The 17791-nt window shown below is 40.6% G+C and overlaps 1 protein-coding gene across 1 annotated transcript in view; it reads right to left on the bottom strand.

Annotated features, from left to right (window-relative positions):
* The window catches only part of LOC110509539 (mitogen-activated protein kinase kinase kinase 1-like), an 87892-nt gene that overhangs the window by 19506 nt on the left and 50595 nt on the right, over positions 1-17791 (bottom strand). Inside the window, exons 2-5 of the mRNA XM_036968138.1 lie at positions 4422-4574; positions 3890-4052; positions 3299-3430; positions 2799-2941 (exon numbers count right to left, since the gene is read on the bottom strand). Coding sequence (XP_036824033.1) covers positions 2799-2941; positions 3299-3430; positions 3890-3983 — 369 coding nt within the window. The 5' untranslated portion in view covers positions 3984-4052; positions 4422-4574. The remainder of the gene's footprint in view (positions 1-2798; positions 2942-3298; positions 3431-3889; positions 4053-4421; positions 4575-17791) is intronic.

Here is a 17791-nt window from a genome sequence, read left to right as displayed (position 1 = left end):
CCTAACGTCACCATGCCGTGTCGATTGCTGTTCTGGTTTGTAACTATTGTTTTATTTCACTGTAGAGCCTCTAGCACTGCTCAACACGCCTCGGCTAACAATTTAGTTCCACCCCCCACACACGCAGTGACATCACCTGGTTTAAATGCTATTTCTAGAGACAATATCTCTTTCATTATCACTATGTGCACAGGTTTACCCCCACTGTATTCACATCCTACTATACCGTTGTCTGTACATTATGCCTTAAACATATATTCTACCGTGCCCAGAAATCTGCTCCTTTTACTCTCTGTTCTGAACGTACTAGGCGTCCAGCCCTAGCACACTCCACCAATCCGGAAGTCCTAGCCGTGTCTGAATCCTGGCTTAGGAAGACCACCAAAAACCTTGAAATTTCCATCCCTAACTATAAAATTTTCCGACAAGATAGAACTGCCAAAGGGGGCGGTGTTGCAATTTACTGCAAAGATAACCTGCAGAGTTCTGTCTTACTATCCAGGTCTGTACCCAAACAATTTGAGCTTCTACTTCTAAAAATTAACCTTTCCAGAAACAAGTCTCTCACCGTTGCCACTTGCTATAGACCACCCTCTGCCCCCAGCTGTTCCCTCAACACCATATGTGATTTGATTGCCCCCATCTATCTTCTGAACTCGTGCTGCTAGGTGACCTAAACTGGGACATGCTTAACACCCCGGCCATCCTACAATCTAAACTTGATGCCCTCAATCTCACACAATTTATCAATGAACCTACCAGATATAACCTCAAATCCGTAAACACGGGCACCCTCATAGATACAGTGCCTTGCGAAAGTATTCGGCCCCCTTGAACTTTGCGACCTTTTGCCACATTTCAGGCTTCAAACATAAAGATATAAAACTGTATTTTTTTGTGAAGAATCAACAACAAGTGGGACACAATCATGAAGTGGAACGACATTTATTGGATATTTCAAACTTTTTTAACAAATCAAAAACTGAAAAATTGGGCGTGCAAAATTATTCAGCCCCTTTACTTTCAGTGCAGCAAACTCTCTCCAGAAGTTCAGTGAGGATCTCTGAATGATCCAATGTTGACCTAAATGACTAATGATGATAAATACAATCCACCTGTGTGTAATCAAGTCTCCGTATAAATGCACCTGCACTGTGATAGTCTCAGAGGTCCGTTAAATGCGCAGAGAGCATCATGAAGAACAAGGAACACACCAGGCAGGTCCGAGATACTGTTGTGAAGAAGTTTAAAACCGGATTTGGATACAAAAAGATTTCCCAAGCTTTAAACATCCCAAGGAGCACTGTGCAAGCGATAATATTGAAATGGAAGGAGTATCAGACCACTGCAAATCTACCAAGACCTGGCCGTTCCTCTAAACTTTCAGCTCATACAAGGAGAAAACTGATCAGAGATGCAACCAAGAGGCCCATGATCACTCTGGATGAACTGCAGAGATCTACAGCTGAGGTGGGAGACTCTGTCCATAGGACAACAATCAGTCGTATATTGCACAAATCTGGCCTTTATGGAAGAGTGGCAAGAAGAAAGCCATTTCTTAAAGATATCCATAAAAAGTGTTGGTTAAAGTTTGCCCCAAGCCACCTGGGAGACACAAACGTGGAAGAAGGTGCTCTGGTCAGATGAAACCAAAATTGAACTTTTTGGCAACAATGCAAAACGTTATGTTTGGCGTAAAAGCAACACACCATCCCCACTGTCAAACATGGTGGTGGCACCATCATGGTTTGGGCCTGCTTTTCTTCAGCAGGGACAGGGAAGATGGTTAAAATTGATGGGAAGATGGATGGAGCCAAATACAGGACCATTCTGGAAGAAAACCTGATGGAGTCTGCAAAAGACCTGAGACTGGGACGGAGATTTGTCTTCCAACAAGACAATGATCCAAAACATAAAGCAAAATCTACAATGGAATGGTTCAAAAATAAACATATCCAGGTGTTAGAATGGCCAAGTCAAAGTCCAGACCTGAATCCAATCGAGAATCTGTGGAAAGAACTGAAAACTGCTGTTCACAAATGCTCTCCATCCAACCTCACTGAGCTCGAGCTGTTTTGCAAGGAGGAATGGGAAAAAATGTCAGTCTCTCGATGTGCAAAACTGATAGAGACATACCCCAAGCGAATTACAGCTGTAATCGCAGCAAAAGGTGGCGCTACAAAGTATTAACTTAAGGGGGCTGAATAATTTTGCACGCCCAATTTTTCAGTTTTTGATTTGTTAAAAAAGTTTGAAATGTCCATTCAGAATCACGTGTCAGCTGGGGAACTGAACTAAAGTGGATTTAGATTTCTCAGTAACTCCCAAATGAAAGAAAATTATAATCCCTTTTGAGAGAGGGCCCCCACAATAGAGTCCGGACCTTTAATGCCTTGTTATTACTGTGGCTCCCAAAACCTTGTTTAATTAGGAGGGAGTTCAGCTGTGAAATGCCTATCACAGCACAGCAGCCCAGTTCATAATCAGCATCCTCAGGGACCTCTTCAAAAAAATAGCCCCCACAGAAGGCTACTGCTTCTGCCGCTGTTTCTTCTTTCTCTTTCAGATCCTCTCCACAAACAGGATACAGAGGATTGAGAGGTTTTGATCTTAGGGCATTCGTTTAAGTGGCAGAATTTTCTAGCTTTATGCTCACAAGCTTCATGCCAGCCATCACTTGTACACAGTGTGTGTGTCTGAAATGCTCTGTGGCTCTGGTCAAAAGTAGTGCACTAAATGCCGGGAAGAGAGTGCTAATTCTGACACAGATTTAGTCTCTCTCTGTCATCCATGTTTACCTCGGGGGCCATGAAGGCGATGGTTCCCAGGAGTTGGCCTTGGAACTCCCCTGCTCCAGTGTCCTTAGAGGCCAGTCTGGCAGCAGCCCCAAAGTCAGCTATACGCAGCCTCTGACCTGTGCTGTCAATCAGCAGGTTGGCACCTGGGGGAGAGAGAGAGTGGAAATGGGGAAGGGTAGTTATTGAAGAGATAGGATGTCCTGACCAGTAAAAATCCCAAGCCCTTATTATAATAAGCCCCCACAGTCAAAAGCTAAAACGTGGAACACATGAATGAGTTTGTTTGTGTCATGGGTCTAGCACATAGGGGCTTTCCATCCCCCTTCCTTCAGCTCTGTGACAGGCAGCACAATTTCAGCAGGGATTTCGTGTGTGTGTGTGTGTGTGTGTGTGTGTGTGTGTGTGTGTGTGTGTGTGTGTGTGTGTGTGTGTGTGTGTGTGTGTGTGTGTGTGTGTGTGTGTGTGTGTGTGTGTGTGTGTGTGTGTGTGTGTGTGCTCACCTTTGATGTCTCTGTGGATGATCTGATTCTCATGGAGGTAGGCCAGGCCTCGGAGCAGCTGCCCCGTGTAGTTGATGATCACAGCCTCCTTGAAGGCCCCGTACTTGTTAAGGAGATGGGACACACTCCCACCTGGACACAACATAGAGAGGATAAACCATAGAGATTGACTAGGTTATAGTAATTCTTTCTATTTCTAAGGGAGCAACAGTGTGATTGTTATAGGAGGGAGGACAATGTTTCATAGTAGGAGGGATAGGGTCAGAAGTTACAATATCTACTATGACGTTAAACTTCTGGAATTTCTTAATTAGTTACATAAAGTTATTGCAGCTGATACATATTCATCCCATAACTTGAAAGTTCTCTCATTAGTAATACAAGTTCAATTAATACTATACATTTTGAAAAGTAAAAAGAAAAGAAAAGATTGATCATGTCGCAAGGATAAAATAGCAGGAAACAATAATCTATCAAATTAGATTAAAATAAAACCCATCTAAATCAAACTGGATTGATTTGAATTGAACAAAGGATGAAAGCGGGAAACGTTTTTTCAACGTTGGATGTGTCATCATCAAAGGCACTTACCTGCCATCCACTCTACCATCAGGTTGTAGTTGCTCTTCTCGCAGGTGGCCCCCAGCATGCGGATTATGTTGGGGTGGTTGAGGTGGGCCATCATCCGGATCTCCTCCCTCAGAGCCTCCACCACCTCTTCCTGCTCCGACGATGTGTTCCTCACATACGTCACCTAGATGGAGAGGACACACACACTCATGGTTATTAGGGGATGAATGAGCTGGACATTCTCTTTAAGGGCTGCATCTCAGTTTGACGTCTCAGTTTGATGTTAAAATTGAATTAACTCTGAAATGGAATCCACCTAGCTCCCAATCCTAGACACTCCTGCAGATCTGAAATAATTGAATCGGTATAGAAAATATGGTAATAGGTCCCCCTTGCCCTCTGAACGGCTAGGATGAATTTTCACAATATTGCTTATACCTATCCATTTCAATCATATCAACAGGAGTACATAGGGGTTGTTTTGAATTCATCATAGGAGAATCAGCCCTAGGATAGGATCTCTGATGGCCTTGTATGTGTCTCCTCTTCTCACCTGTTTGACTGCCAGCAAGGTGCCAGTGCCCACGTCCTGGGCCTGGTAGCAGGAGGAGAAGGCCCCCAAGCCAATCTGCTGGCCCTTCAGCCACTCGTGGCTCTCCCTGTAGGGCTGCTTTGCTTTGGTAAGGCCAGTCAGAGTCTCTGGGGTCTGGGGAACAATAGAAGACATCATGTCAGTGTGCCATCCCATACCAGGGCAGGATACAATGTTGTGGAACACTTAGATAGATATTATGAAGATCAAACATGCATTTCTGACATGTAGCCAGGAATCACGTCAGTTCTATTTATGACGTTTCTATCTGCAACGTTTCACGTCTGTCGACTGAACGTGGCCTGGGCCTATTGCCTATACACATACAATTAACTGCCAAAATAAAGAAACACCAACATAAAGTGTTTTAACAGGGCGTTGGGCCACCACAAGCCAGACCAGCTTCAATGCACCTTGGCATAGATTCTACAAGTGTCTGGAACTCTATTGGAGGGATGCGACATCATTCTTCCACAAGAAATTCCATCATTTGGTGTTTTATTCATGGTGGTGGAAAATGTGGTCTCAGGCGCCGCTCCAGAATCTCCCATAAGTGTCTAATTAGGTTGAGATCTGGTGACTGAGACGGCCATTGTAAAAAATGGCCAGCTTCAGTCAGCTATTTAGTGCTTTCTACATAGGCAGTTCAGCCTCCTATTCACAAGACCCAAACTTCTTTAGTTGTTATTGGTCAAGGTCATGCCAGACAGCATTATGTTAGCCTATCAGCAGTTAGTACTCCTGGGACGTTCAGTGTAGCACGAGCAGGGCAGATGTCAGAAAAGTGCTTCAGTCAGAAACTTACTTTCACCATACTGACAGCATTTCATGTTTTCCATCCTACTAGTCTTTCTCCTGTGGTTAAAATACTTTTGCTGTCTGATATTTTATTGTGCCTGCATCTTAAAGTGCCTTAAGATGTTTATGTCTTGTTGTTTTCGGAGCTCAATATTAACTATTGTTATAACTACCATTTGTATTGAGGGTGTTAGTTAGCTCGCGGTCTCACTAGCGTTGGCTCTAGCATTAACAATTTAATTCAGAATGTATTAGGATTTAGCATGCTTATTAGCATTTATCCGTTTGTTAGCATTTCTCATGCATGGTGCTATGCTAGATTATTTGTTTATATAGCTCATGCTATATTTAAGCAACAACGCACGGGGGTGGGTGTGGTATATGGCCAATATACCATGGCTAAGGGCTATTCTTAGGCAAGACGCAACACCTTTAGCTGTGGTATATTGGTTATATATCACAAACCCCCGAGGTGCCTTATTGCTATTAAAAACTGCTTACCAATGTAATGGCTGTCAGCCAATTAACATTCAGGGCTCGAACCACCCAGTTTATAATCTGGGTTATATTCGTAGACATTTTTACATTGCTGTATTTGCTATACAGTGCCTTGGGAAAGTATTCAGACCCCTTGACTTGTTCCATCTTTTGTTATGTTACAGCCTTATTTTAAAACTGATGAGGAAAAAAAAATCCTCCTCAATCTACACACAATACTGAAATATTACATTTATGTAAGTATTCAGACCCTTTACTCAGTACTTTGTTGAAGCATCTTTGGCAGCGATTACAGCATCGATTCTTCTTGGGTATAACACTACAAGCTTGGCACACCTGTTTTTTGGGGGGAGTTTCTTCCATTCTTCTCTGCAGATCCTCTCAAGCTCTGTCAGGTTGGATGGAGAGCGTACCTGCACAGCTAATTTCAGGTCTCTCCAGAGATGTTAGATCGGGTTCAAGTCCTGGCTCTGGCTGGGCCACTCAAGGACATTCAGAGACTTGTCCAAAAAAGCCACTCCTGCGTTGTTTTGGCTGTGTGCTTAGGGTCGTTGTCCTGTTGGAAGGTGATCCTTCGCCCCAGTCTGAGGACCTGAGTGCTCTGGAGCAGGTTTTCATCAAGGATATCTCTGTACTTTGCTCAGTTCATCTTTCCCTTGATCCTGACTAGCACCAGTCCCTGCTGCTGAAAAACATCACCGTAGGAATGGAGCCAGGTTTCCTCCAGACGTGAAGCTTGGCATTCAGGCCAAAGTGTTCAATCTTGGGTTCATCAGACCAGAGAATGTTGTTTCTCGTGGTGTGAGTCTTTAGGTGCCTTTTGGCAAACTCCAAGTGGGCTGTCATGTGCCTTTTACTGAGGTGTGGCTTCCGTCTGGCCACTCTACCATAAAGACCTGATTGGTGGAGTGCTGCAAAGATGGTTGTCCTTCTGGAAGGTTCTTCCATCTTCACAGAAAAACTATAGAGCTCGGTCAGAGTGACCATCGGGTTCTTGGTCATCTTCCTGACCAAAGACCTTCTCCCCCGATTGCTCAGTTTGGCCGGACGGCCTGCTTTAGGAAGAGTCTAGGTGGTTCCAAACTTCTTCAATTTAAGAATGATTGAGGCCACTGTGGTCTTCAATTTTGAAGACATTTTTGGTACTCTTCCCTAGATCTATGCCTCGACACAATGCTGTCTCGGAGCTCTACTGATAATTCCTTTGGCCTCATGGCTTGGTTTTTGCTCTGACATGCACTGTCAATTGTGGGACCTTATATAGAAAGGTGTGTGCCTTTGCAAATCATGTCCAATCAATTGAATCTACCACAGGTGGTCTCCAATTAAGTTGTAGAAACATCTCAAGGACGATCATTGGAAACAGGATGCACCTGAGCTCAATTTCGAATATCATAGCAAAGTGTCTGAATGTTTTTTAATTTTAATATATTAGCACACATTTCTAAAAACCTTATTCTAAAATCAATTTTAGAATAAGGCTGTAATGTAACAAAATGTGGAAAAAGTCAAGGGGTCTGAATACTTTCCAAATGCACTGTATAAAGTAAAATATTGTTGGTTGCATTGGGAATTTGTGGGTGGTTGCCTATGGCTACAGCCCTGCATGCGCGCCTTGACGGTAGGGAACGAAGTGAGTTATTATATCAAAGGCACTGTGTGTTTGTTTATGTACAAGAGCTCTAGCTTACGGAGCCTGTTTACTAGTTCATTTATGTATGGCCTTATTACAATGTTATATGCTATCTTGTACTTTCATGTCATGCATATCATTGCTACAATTGAAGTTGATTTATTCTTTCTTTTCAGAACCACAATCATCGTCAGTCACAAGACAGACTCAGAGTGGTCTGTGTGAGTGGATCATCATTAAACCTTGTTCTGGACGGACATTGCTGAAGGATTTGTATTTGTATTTATTATGGATCCCCATTCCTGTGGTCCAGCAAAATTAAGGCAGTTAAACAATTTACAAAGCATTACAATACATTCACAACAGATTTCACAGCAAATTAAGTGTGTGCCCTCAGGCCCCTACTCTACTACCAGATATCTACAACACAAAATCCATGTGTATGTTTGTGTATAGTGCTTATGTTATTGTGTGTTTGTATGCATGTGTCTGTGCCTATGTTTGTGTTGCTTCACAGTCCCGCTGTTCCATAAGGTGTATTTTTATCTGTTTTCTAAATCTAATTTTACTACTTGCATGAGTTACTTGATGTGGAATAGAATTCCATGTAGTCATGGCTCTATGTAGTACTGTGCACCTCCCATAGTCTTTTCTGGACTTTGGGACTGTGAAGAGACCTCTGGTGGCATGTCTTGTGGGGTATGCATGGGTGTTCGAGTTGTGTATCAGCAGTTAAAACAGACAGCTGGGTGCATTTAACATGTCAATTTCTCTCACAAATACAAGTAGTAATGAAGTCAATCTCTCCTCCACTGAGCCAGGAGAGATTTACATGCGTATTATTAATGTTAGTTTTCTATGCACATCTAAGAGCCAGCTGTGCTGTCCTGTTCTGAGCCAATTGCAATTTTCTTTGTAGCACCTGAACAGTAGTCCAGGTGCGACAAAACCAGGGCCTGTAGGACCTGCCTTGTTGATAGTGCTGTTAAGAAGGCAGAGTAGCGCTTTATTATGGACAGACCTCTCCCCATCTTAGCTGCTGTTGTATCAATATGTTTTGACCGTTTACAATCCAGGGTTACTCCAAGCAGTTTAGTCTCCTCAACTTGCTCAATTTTCACATTATTCATTACAAGATTTAGTTGTTTAGGGGATTGGTCTCAAATACAACGCTTTTAGTCTTTTTAAATATTTAGGACTAACTTATTCCTTTCCACCATCTGAAACCAACTGCAGCACTGTGTTAAGTGTTTCAGTCATTGCAGTCGCTGTGGTAGCTGACATGTATAGTGTTAAGTCATCCGCATATAAAGACACACTGGCTTTACTAATTTTTTTCCAAAGTTTACTAAGGGTTGGAAACAGGCGAATTGGTCGGCTACTTGAGCCAGTAATGGGGGCTTTACTATTCTTTGGTAGGGGAATTACTTTTGCTTCCCTCCAGGCCTGAGGGCACACACTTTCTAGTAGGTTTAAATTGAAGATATGGCAAATAGGAGTGGCAGTATCGTCCGCTATTATCCTCACACCAGTGGCTTGTCATTGTTGATAGACAACAATATTTTTTTTTACCTCTTCCACACTGACTTTACGGATTTCAAAATTACAATTATTGTCTTTCATAATTTGGTCAGATATACTTAGATGTGTAGTGTCAGCGTTTGTTGCTGATATGTCATGCCTAAATTTGTTAATCTTTCAATTTGTTTTTTAAATTTTTTTATTTCACCTTTATTTAACCAGGTAGGCAAGTTGAGAACAAGTTCTCATTTACAATTGCGACCTGGCCAAGATAAAGCAAAGCAGTTCGACAGATACAACGACACAGAGTTACACATGGAGTAAAACAAACATACAGTCAATAATACAGTATAAACAAGTCTATATACGATGTGAGCAAATGAGGTGAGATAAGGGAGGTAAAGGCAAAAAAAAAAAGGCCATGGTGGCAAAGTAAATACAATATAGCAAGTAAAACACTGGAATGGTAGATTTGCAGTGGAAGAATGTGCAAAGTAGAAATAAAAAAAATGGGGTGCAAAGGGCCAAAATAAATAAAATAAATACAGTAGGGAAAGAGGTCCGGATTAAAAGCGTAACCAAAGTAAACTGCCTGTTTCTCAGGCCCAGAAGCTAGGATATGCATATAATTGATATCGATTTCGATAGGAAACACTCTAAAGTTTCCAAAACTGTTAAAAGTATGTCTGTGAGTATAACAGAAATTATATGGCAGGCAAAACCCCAAGGACAAACCATCCCCCCCAAAAAAACTATTCAGCTTACCACTGTTGTCAATGGCTAGTACCATAATTATGAGCCCAAGTCCTCCCAAATTGCAATTCCTATGGCTTCCACTAGATGTCAACAGTCTTTAGAAAGAGTTTCAGGTTGGTTTTTGGAAAAATGACCCAGAAATTGTAGTTTTTCTAGGTGGCTCCATTTTGGCTGTAGTGTTTCCAAGCGCGTGGAGGAAAACGCTTCTTCTTTCTTATTTATCTCCGGTAACATACTATTCTCCGTCTTAAATTGTATAGTTTATTTGCGTATTAGGATACCTAAGGTTTGATTATAAACGTTGTTTGACATGTTTGGAAAAGTTTATTGGTAACGTTTGGGATTAATTTTGTATGCATTTTGATGGAGGGAAACTGAGTGGATAATTGACTGAAGCGCGCCAGCTAAACTGAGTTTTTATGAATATAAAGAAGGACATTATCGAACAAAATGACCATTTGTGATGTAACTGGGACCTTTTGGTGTGCCAACAGAAGAAGATTATAAAAGGTAAGGCATTTTTATATCGCTATTTCTGACTTTTGTGTCGCACCTGCCTGGTTGAAATATGTTTTTCATGTGTTGGTATGCGGGGCGCTGTCCTCAGATAATCGCATGGTTTGCTTTCACCGTAAAGCCTTTTTGAAATCTAACAAGTTAAGCTTTATTTTGATGTATTGCACTTGTGATTTTCTGAATTTAAATATTTATAGTAATTTAATTTGTATTTGGCGCTCTGCAATTTCACTGGATGTTGTCGAGGTGTTCCGCTAGCGGCACGCTTATCCCAATGAGATTTTAAGGTTCTCCAGAGCGTTTTACTATCATTCTTTGTCATTTATATGTTGTTTCATAGTGCAGTTTCTTCTTCTTTTTTATTCAGTTTAGTCACATGATTTCTCAATTTATAGTATGTTTGCCAAAGATTCAGCAGGCTACTGGCCTACGGCCTTACACAGATTATTGTAGCTCTGCTTGAGTCGCTTTTATAGATAACTTTGACACCTTCTGGAAACAGAAGATGTTCTACAGGAATGACGGAGTCCAAATCATCTTGGCTCCTGGACTCTGTCCACGCATTTCAAGGCTGCGTTGAAACAATGACTTATCAATGACCCAAGACCAACTCAGTTTATCCCTACCATTGTGACAATGAGTCGTCAAAATGCTGCATTAAATGTACATTATCCTATGGATGTTGGCAAACACAATGTTAGTAACTTAATTCATGTACACCTAATTGCACCGAATACTTCTGTTTATCCTACAGGTATTGTATGCAGTAATCATGAGCCCATGAACCAGAGTTACACTGTTAGCGCTGAGGAGGTGTGTCCTAGTTGGAGGACCACTTTGTGCAGCTCATCCTGCACTATCAAGTTACTTCCGATAAGCTTCCCAGTCAAGCAATAAAAACAGTCAAGCAACCCAGAAAAGTGCAAAAAATAGCCCATATTAACATATGCAGCCTGAGTAACACGGTCCATGAAGTCAATAACTTGCTTGTAACAGATGACATTCATATTCTGACAATCTCTGAAACTCACTTTGATAATACCTTTGATGATACAGAGGTAGCAATACATGGTTATAACATTTACCAAAAAGACAGAAATGCCAACGGAGGTGGTGTTGCGGTCTATATTCAGAACCACATTCCTGTAAAGCTTAGAGACAATCTAATGTTAAATACTGTTGATGAAAGCCAGTCAATATTTAAACCATTCAGAAAACATACCTCTCTGTTTATATCATATACATTATCAAGCATTTCACACATGTTATCCAGATACTGACTGTTAGCACTTGGTGGTCTATAGCAGCTTCCCACCAGAAATGGCTTTCGGTGAGGCATACTAACCTGTAGCCATAATACTTCAACATGATTTTAAACATGAAATCATCTCTAATCTTTACAGGAATGTGGTTCTGAATATGAATGGCCACACCTACACCTTTTATATTTCTTTCTTTTCTGTAGATGTTATAACAACGTATTGCTACCAATGTGTCATCACAGGTATTATTTAAGTGAGTTTCAGGGATTGTCAGAATTCAAATGTCATCTGTTACAAGCAAGTTATTGATTTCATTGACCTTGTTTCTTAAGTTAGATATGTTAACATGGGTTACTTTTAGCACTTTTCTGAGATGCTTGATTGTTTTTATTGCTTATGGGGTGTTTGTTGGTGTCAAGGAGAGACCCAATCGGTTCTTTAAAATCCTTCTTCAGCTGTTCTGAGCTGCCCTTCATAATGCCCACATGAACTATGATAGAATCAATTTCCTGTTGCAGGTTTATAATGTTAGAGAGCAGCTTATTGATGTCCTGATGCAGGTTTAAAATGTTAGGGAGCAGCTTATTGATGTCCTGATGCAGGTTTATAATGTCTGGGAGCAGCTTATTGATGTCCTGATGCAGGTTTATAATGTTTGGGAGCAGCTTATTGATGTCCTGATGCAGGTTTATAATGTCTGGGAGCAGCTTATTGATGTCCTGATGCAGGTTTATAATGTCTGGGAGCAGGTTATTGATGTCCTGATGAAGGTTTATAATGTTTGGGAGCAGCTTATTGATGTCCTAATGCAGGTTTATAATGTTTGGGAGCAGGTTATTGATGTCCTGAAGCAGGTTTATAATGTTAGGGAGCATCTTATTGATGTCCTGATGCAGGTTTACAATGTTTGGGAGCAGGTTATTGATGTCCTGATGCAGGTTTATAATGTTAGGGAGCAGCTTATTGATGTCCTGATGCAGGTTTATAATGTTAGGGAGCAGCTTATTGATGTCCTGATGCAGGTTTATAATGTTAGGGAGCAGCTTATTGATGTCCTGATGCAGGTTTATAATGTCTGGGAGCAGATTATTGATGTCCCGATGCTGGTTTATAATGTCTGGGAGCAGATTATTGATGTCCTGATGGTTTCTAATGTTTGGGAGCAGATTATTGATGTCCTGATGCAGGTTTATAATGTCTGGGAGCAGTTTATTGATGTCCTGATGCAGGTTTATAACGTCTGGGAGCAGATTATTGATGTCCTGATGGTTTCTAATGTTTGGGAGCAGCTTATTAATGTCCTGATGCAGGTTTATAATGTATGGGTGCAGATTAATGATGTCCTGATGCAGGTGTATAAAATCTGGGAGTATATTATTGATGTCCTGATGCAGGTTTATAATGTTTGGGAGCAGCTTATTGATGTCCTGATGCAGGTTTAAAATGTTTGTGAGCAGCTTATTGATATCCTGATGCAGGTTTATAATGTTAGGGAACAGCTTATTGATGTCCTGATGCAGGTTTATAATGTCTGGGTGCAGATTAATGATGTCCTGATGCAGGTTTATAATGTTTGGGAGCAGATTATTGATGTCCTGATGCAGGTTTATAATGTTAGGGAGCAGCTTATTGATGTCCTGATGCAGGTTTACAATGTTTGGGAGCAGGTTATTGATGTCCCGATGCTGGTTTATAATGTCTGGGAGCAGTTTATTGATGTCCTGATGCAGGTTTATAATGTTTGGGAGCAGCTTATTGATGTCCTGATGCAGGTTTATAATGTCTGGGAGCAGATTATTGATGTCCTGATGGTTTCTAATGTTTGGGAGCAGATTATTGATGTCCTGATGCAGGTTTATAATGTCTGGGAGCAGTTTATTGATGTCCTGATGCAGGTTTATAACGTTTGGGAGCAGATTATTGATGTCCTGATGGTTTCTAATGTTCGGGAGCAGCTTATTAATGTCCTGATGCAGGTTTATAATGTTATGGAGCAGATTATTGATGTCCTGATGCAGGTTTATAATGTCTGGGAGCAGCTTATTGATGTCCTGATGCAGGTTTATAATGTATGGGTGCAGATTAATGATGTCCTGATGCAGGTGTATAAAATCTGGGAGTATATTATTGATGTCCTGATGCAGGTTTATAATGTTTGGGAGCAGTTTATTGATGTCCTGATGCAGGTTTATAATTTTTGGGAGCAGCTTATTGATGTCCTGATGCAGGTTTATAATGTTAGGGAGTAGTTTATTGATATCCTGATGCAGGTTTGTAATGTCTGGGAGCAGTTTATTGATGTCCTGATGCAGGTTTATAACGTCTGGGAGCAGATTATTGATGTCCTGATGGTTTCTAATGTTCGGGAGCAGCTTATTAATGTCCTGATGCAGGTTTATAATGTTATGGAGCAGATTATTGATGTCCTGATGCAGGTTTATAATGTTAGGGAGCAGTTTATTGATGTCCTGATGCAGGTTTATAATGTATGGGTGCAGATTAATGATGTCCTGATGCAGGTGTATAAAATCTGGGAGTATATTATTGATGTCCTGATGCAGGTTTATAATGTTTGTGAGCAGCTTATTGATGTCCTGATGCAGGTTTAAAATGTTTGTGAGCAGCTTATTGATGTCCTGATGCAGGTTTATAATGTTTGGGAGCAGTTTATTGATGTCCTGATGCAGGTTTATAATGTTAGGGAGCAGATTATTGATGTCCTGATGCAGGTTTATAATGTTAGGGAGCAGCTTATTGATGTCCTGATGCAGGTTTATAATGTTAGGGAGTAGTTTATTGATATCCTGATGCAGGTTTGTAATGTTTGGGAGCAGCTTATTGATGTCCTGGTGCAGATTTATAATGTCTGGGAGCAGATTATTGATGTCCTGATGCAGATTTATAATGTCTGGGAGCAGATTATTGATGTCCTGATGCAGGTTTATAATGTCTGGGAGCAGTTTATTGATGTCCTGATGCAGGTTTATAATGTCTGGGAGCAGATTATTGATGTCCTGATGGTTTCTAATGTTTGGGAGCAGCTTATTAATGTCCTGATGCAGGTTTATAATGTATGGGTGCAGATTAATTATGTCCTGATGCAGGTTTATAATGTCTGGGAGTATATTATTGATGTCCTGATGCAGGTGTATAAAATCTGGGAGTATATTATTGATGTCCTGATGCAGGTTTATAATGTTAGGGAGCAGATTATTGATGTCCTGATGCAGGTTTATAATGTTAGGGAACAGCTTATTGACGTCCTGATGCTGGTTTATAATGTCTGGGCGCAGCTTATTAATGTCCTGATGCAGGTTTGTAATGTTTGTGAGCAGCTTATTGATGTCCTGATGCAGGTTTATAATGTTAGGGAGCAGCTTATTGATGTCCTGATGCAGGTTTATAATGTTTGGGAGCAGGTTATTGATGTCCTGATGCAGGTTTGTAATGTTTGTGAGCAGCTTATTGATGTCCTGATGCAGGTTTATAATGTTAGGGAGCAGTTTATTGATGTCCTGATGCAGGTTTGTAATGTTAGGGAGCAGCTTATTGATGTCCTGATGCAGGTTTATAATGTTAGGGAGCAGTTTATTGATGTCCTGATGCAGGTTTATAATGTTTGGGAGCAGCTTATTGATGTCCTGATGCAGGTTTATAATGTTAGGTAGCAGTTTATTGATGTCCTGATGCAGGTTTATAATGTTAGGGAGCAGATTATTGATGTCCTGATGCAGGTTTATAATGTTAGGTAGCAGTTTATTGATGTCCTGATGCAGGTTTATAATGTTTGGGAGCATCTTATTGATGTCCTGATGCAGGTTTATAATGTCTGGGAGCAGATTATTGATGTCCTGATGGTTTCTAATGTTTGGGAGCAGATTATTGATGTCCTGATGCAGGTTTATAATGTCTGGGAGCAGTTTATTGATGTCCTGATGCAGGTTTATAACGTTTGGGAGCAGATTATTGATGTCCTGATGGTTTCTAATGTTCGGGAGCAGCTTATTAATGTCCTGATGCAGGTTTATAATGTTATGGAGCAGATTATTGATGTCCTGATGCAGGTTTATAATGTCTGGGAGCAGCTTATTGATGTCCTGATGCAGGTTTATAATGTATGGGTGCAGATTAATGATGTCCTGATGCAGGTGTATAAAATCTGGGAGTATATTATTGATGTCCTGATGCAGGTTTATAATGTTTGTGAGCAGCTTATTGATGTCCTGATGCAGGTTTAAAATGTTTGTGAGCAGCTTATTGATGTCCTGATGCAGGTTTATAATGTTTGGGAGCAGTTTATTGATGTCCTGATGCAGGTTTATAATTTTTGGGAGCAGCTTATTGATGTCCTGATGCAGGTTTATAATGTTAGGGAGTAGTTTATTGATATCCTGATGCAGGTTTGTAATGTCTGGGAGCAGTTTATTGATGTCCTGATGCAGGTTTATAACGTCTGGGAGCAGATTATTGATGTCCTGATGGTTTCTAATGTTCGGGAGCAGCTTATTAATGTCCTGATGCAGGTTTATAATGTTATGGAGCAGATTATTGATGTCCTGATGCAGGTTTATAATGTTAGGGAGCAGTTTATTGATGTCCTGATGCAGGTTTATAATGTATGGGTGCAGATTAATGATGTCCTGATGCAGGTGTATAAAATCTGGGAGTATATTATTGATGTCCTGATGCAGGTTTATAATGTTTGTGAGCAGCTTATTGATGTCCTGATGCAGGTTTAAAATGTTTGTGAGCAGCTTATTGATGTCCTGATGCAGGTTTATAATGTTTGGGAGCAGTTTATTGATGTCCTGATGCAGGTTTATAATGTTAGGGAGCAGATTATTGATGTCCTGATGCAGGTTTATAATGTTAGGGAGCAGCTTATTGATGTCCTGATGCAGGTTTATAATGTTAGGGAGTAGTTTATTGATATCCTGATGCAGGTTTGTAATGTTTGGGAGCAGCTTATTGATGTCCTGGTGCAGATTTATAATGTCTGGGAGCAGATTATTGATGTCCTGATGCAGATTTATAATGTCTGGGAGCAGATTATTGATGTCCTGATGCAGGTTTATAATGTCTGGGAGCAGTTTATTGATGTCCTGATGCAGGTTTATAATGTCTGGGAGCAGATTATTGATGTCCTGATGGTTTCTAATGTTTGGGAGCAGCTTATTAATGTCCTGATGCAGGTTTATAATGTATGGGTGCAGATTAATTATGTCCTGATGCAGGTTTATAATGTCTGGGAGTATATTATTGATGTCCTGATGCAGGTGTATAAAATCTGGGAGTATATTATTGATGTCCTGATGCAGGTTTATAATGTTAGGGAGCAGATTATTGATGTCCTGATGCAGGTTTATAATGTTAGGGAACAGCTTATTGACGTCCTGATGCTGGTTTATAATGTCTGGGCGCAGCTTATTAATGTCCTGATGCAGGTTTATAATGTCTGGGAGCAGCTTATTGATGTCCTGATGCAGGTTTATAATGTTAGGGAGCAGCTTATTGATGTCCTGATGCAGGTTTATAATGTTAGGGAGCAACTTATTAATGTCCTGATGCAGGTTTGTAATGTTTGTGAGCAGCTTATTGATGTCCTGATGCAGGTTTATAATGTTAGGGAGCAGCTTATTGATGTCCTGATGCAGGTTTATAATGTTTGGGAGCAGGTTATTGATGTCCTGATGCAGGTTTGTAATGTTTGTGAGCAGCTTATTGATGTCCTGATGCAGGTTTATAATGTTAGGGAGCAGTTTATTGATGTCCTGATGCAGGTTTGTAATGTTAGGGAGCAGCTTATTGATGTCCTGATGCAGGTTTATAATGTTAGGGAGCAGTTTATTGATGTCCTGATGCAGGTTTATAATGTTTGGGAGCAGCTTATTGATGTCCTGATGCAGGTTTATAATGTTAGGTAGCAGTTTATTGATGTCCTGATGCAGGTTTATAATGTTAGGGAGCAGATTATTGATGTCCTGATGCAGGTTTATAATGTTAGGTAGCAGTTTATTGATGTCCTGATGCAGGTTTATAATGTTTGGGAGCATCTTATTGATGTCCTGATGCAGGTTTATAATGTCTGGGAGCAATTTATTGATGTCCTGATGCTGGTTTATAATGTCTGGGAGAAGCTTATTGATGTCCTGATGAAGGTTTATAATGTCTGGGAGCAATTTATTGATGTCCTGATGCTGGTTTATAATGTTAGGGAGCAGATTATTGATGTCCTGATGCAGGTTTATAATGTTAGGGAACAATTTATTGATGTCCTGATGCAGGTTTATAATGTTATGGAGCAGCTTATTGATGTCCTGATGAAGGTTTTTTAATGTTAGGGAGCA

Source organism: Oncorhynchus mykiss, chromosome Y, assembly GCF_013265735.2.
Source record: "Oncorhynchus mykiss isolate Arlee chromosome Y, USDA_OmykA_1.1, whole genome shotgun sequence".
Classification (NCBI taxonomy): domain Eukaryota; kingdom Metazoa; phylum Chordata; class Actinopteri; order Salmoniformes; family Salmonidae; genus Oncorhynchus; species Oncorhynchus mykiss.
This window is presented reverse-complemented; position numbering and strand designations above follow the sequence as displayed.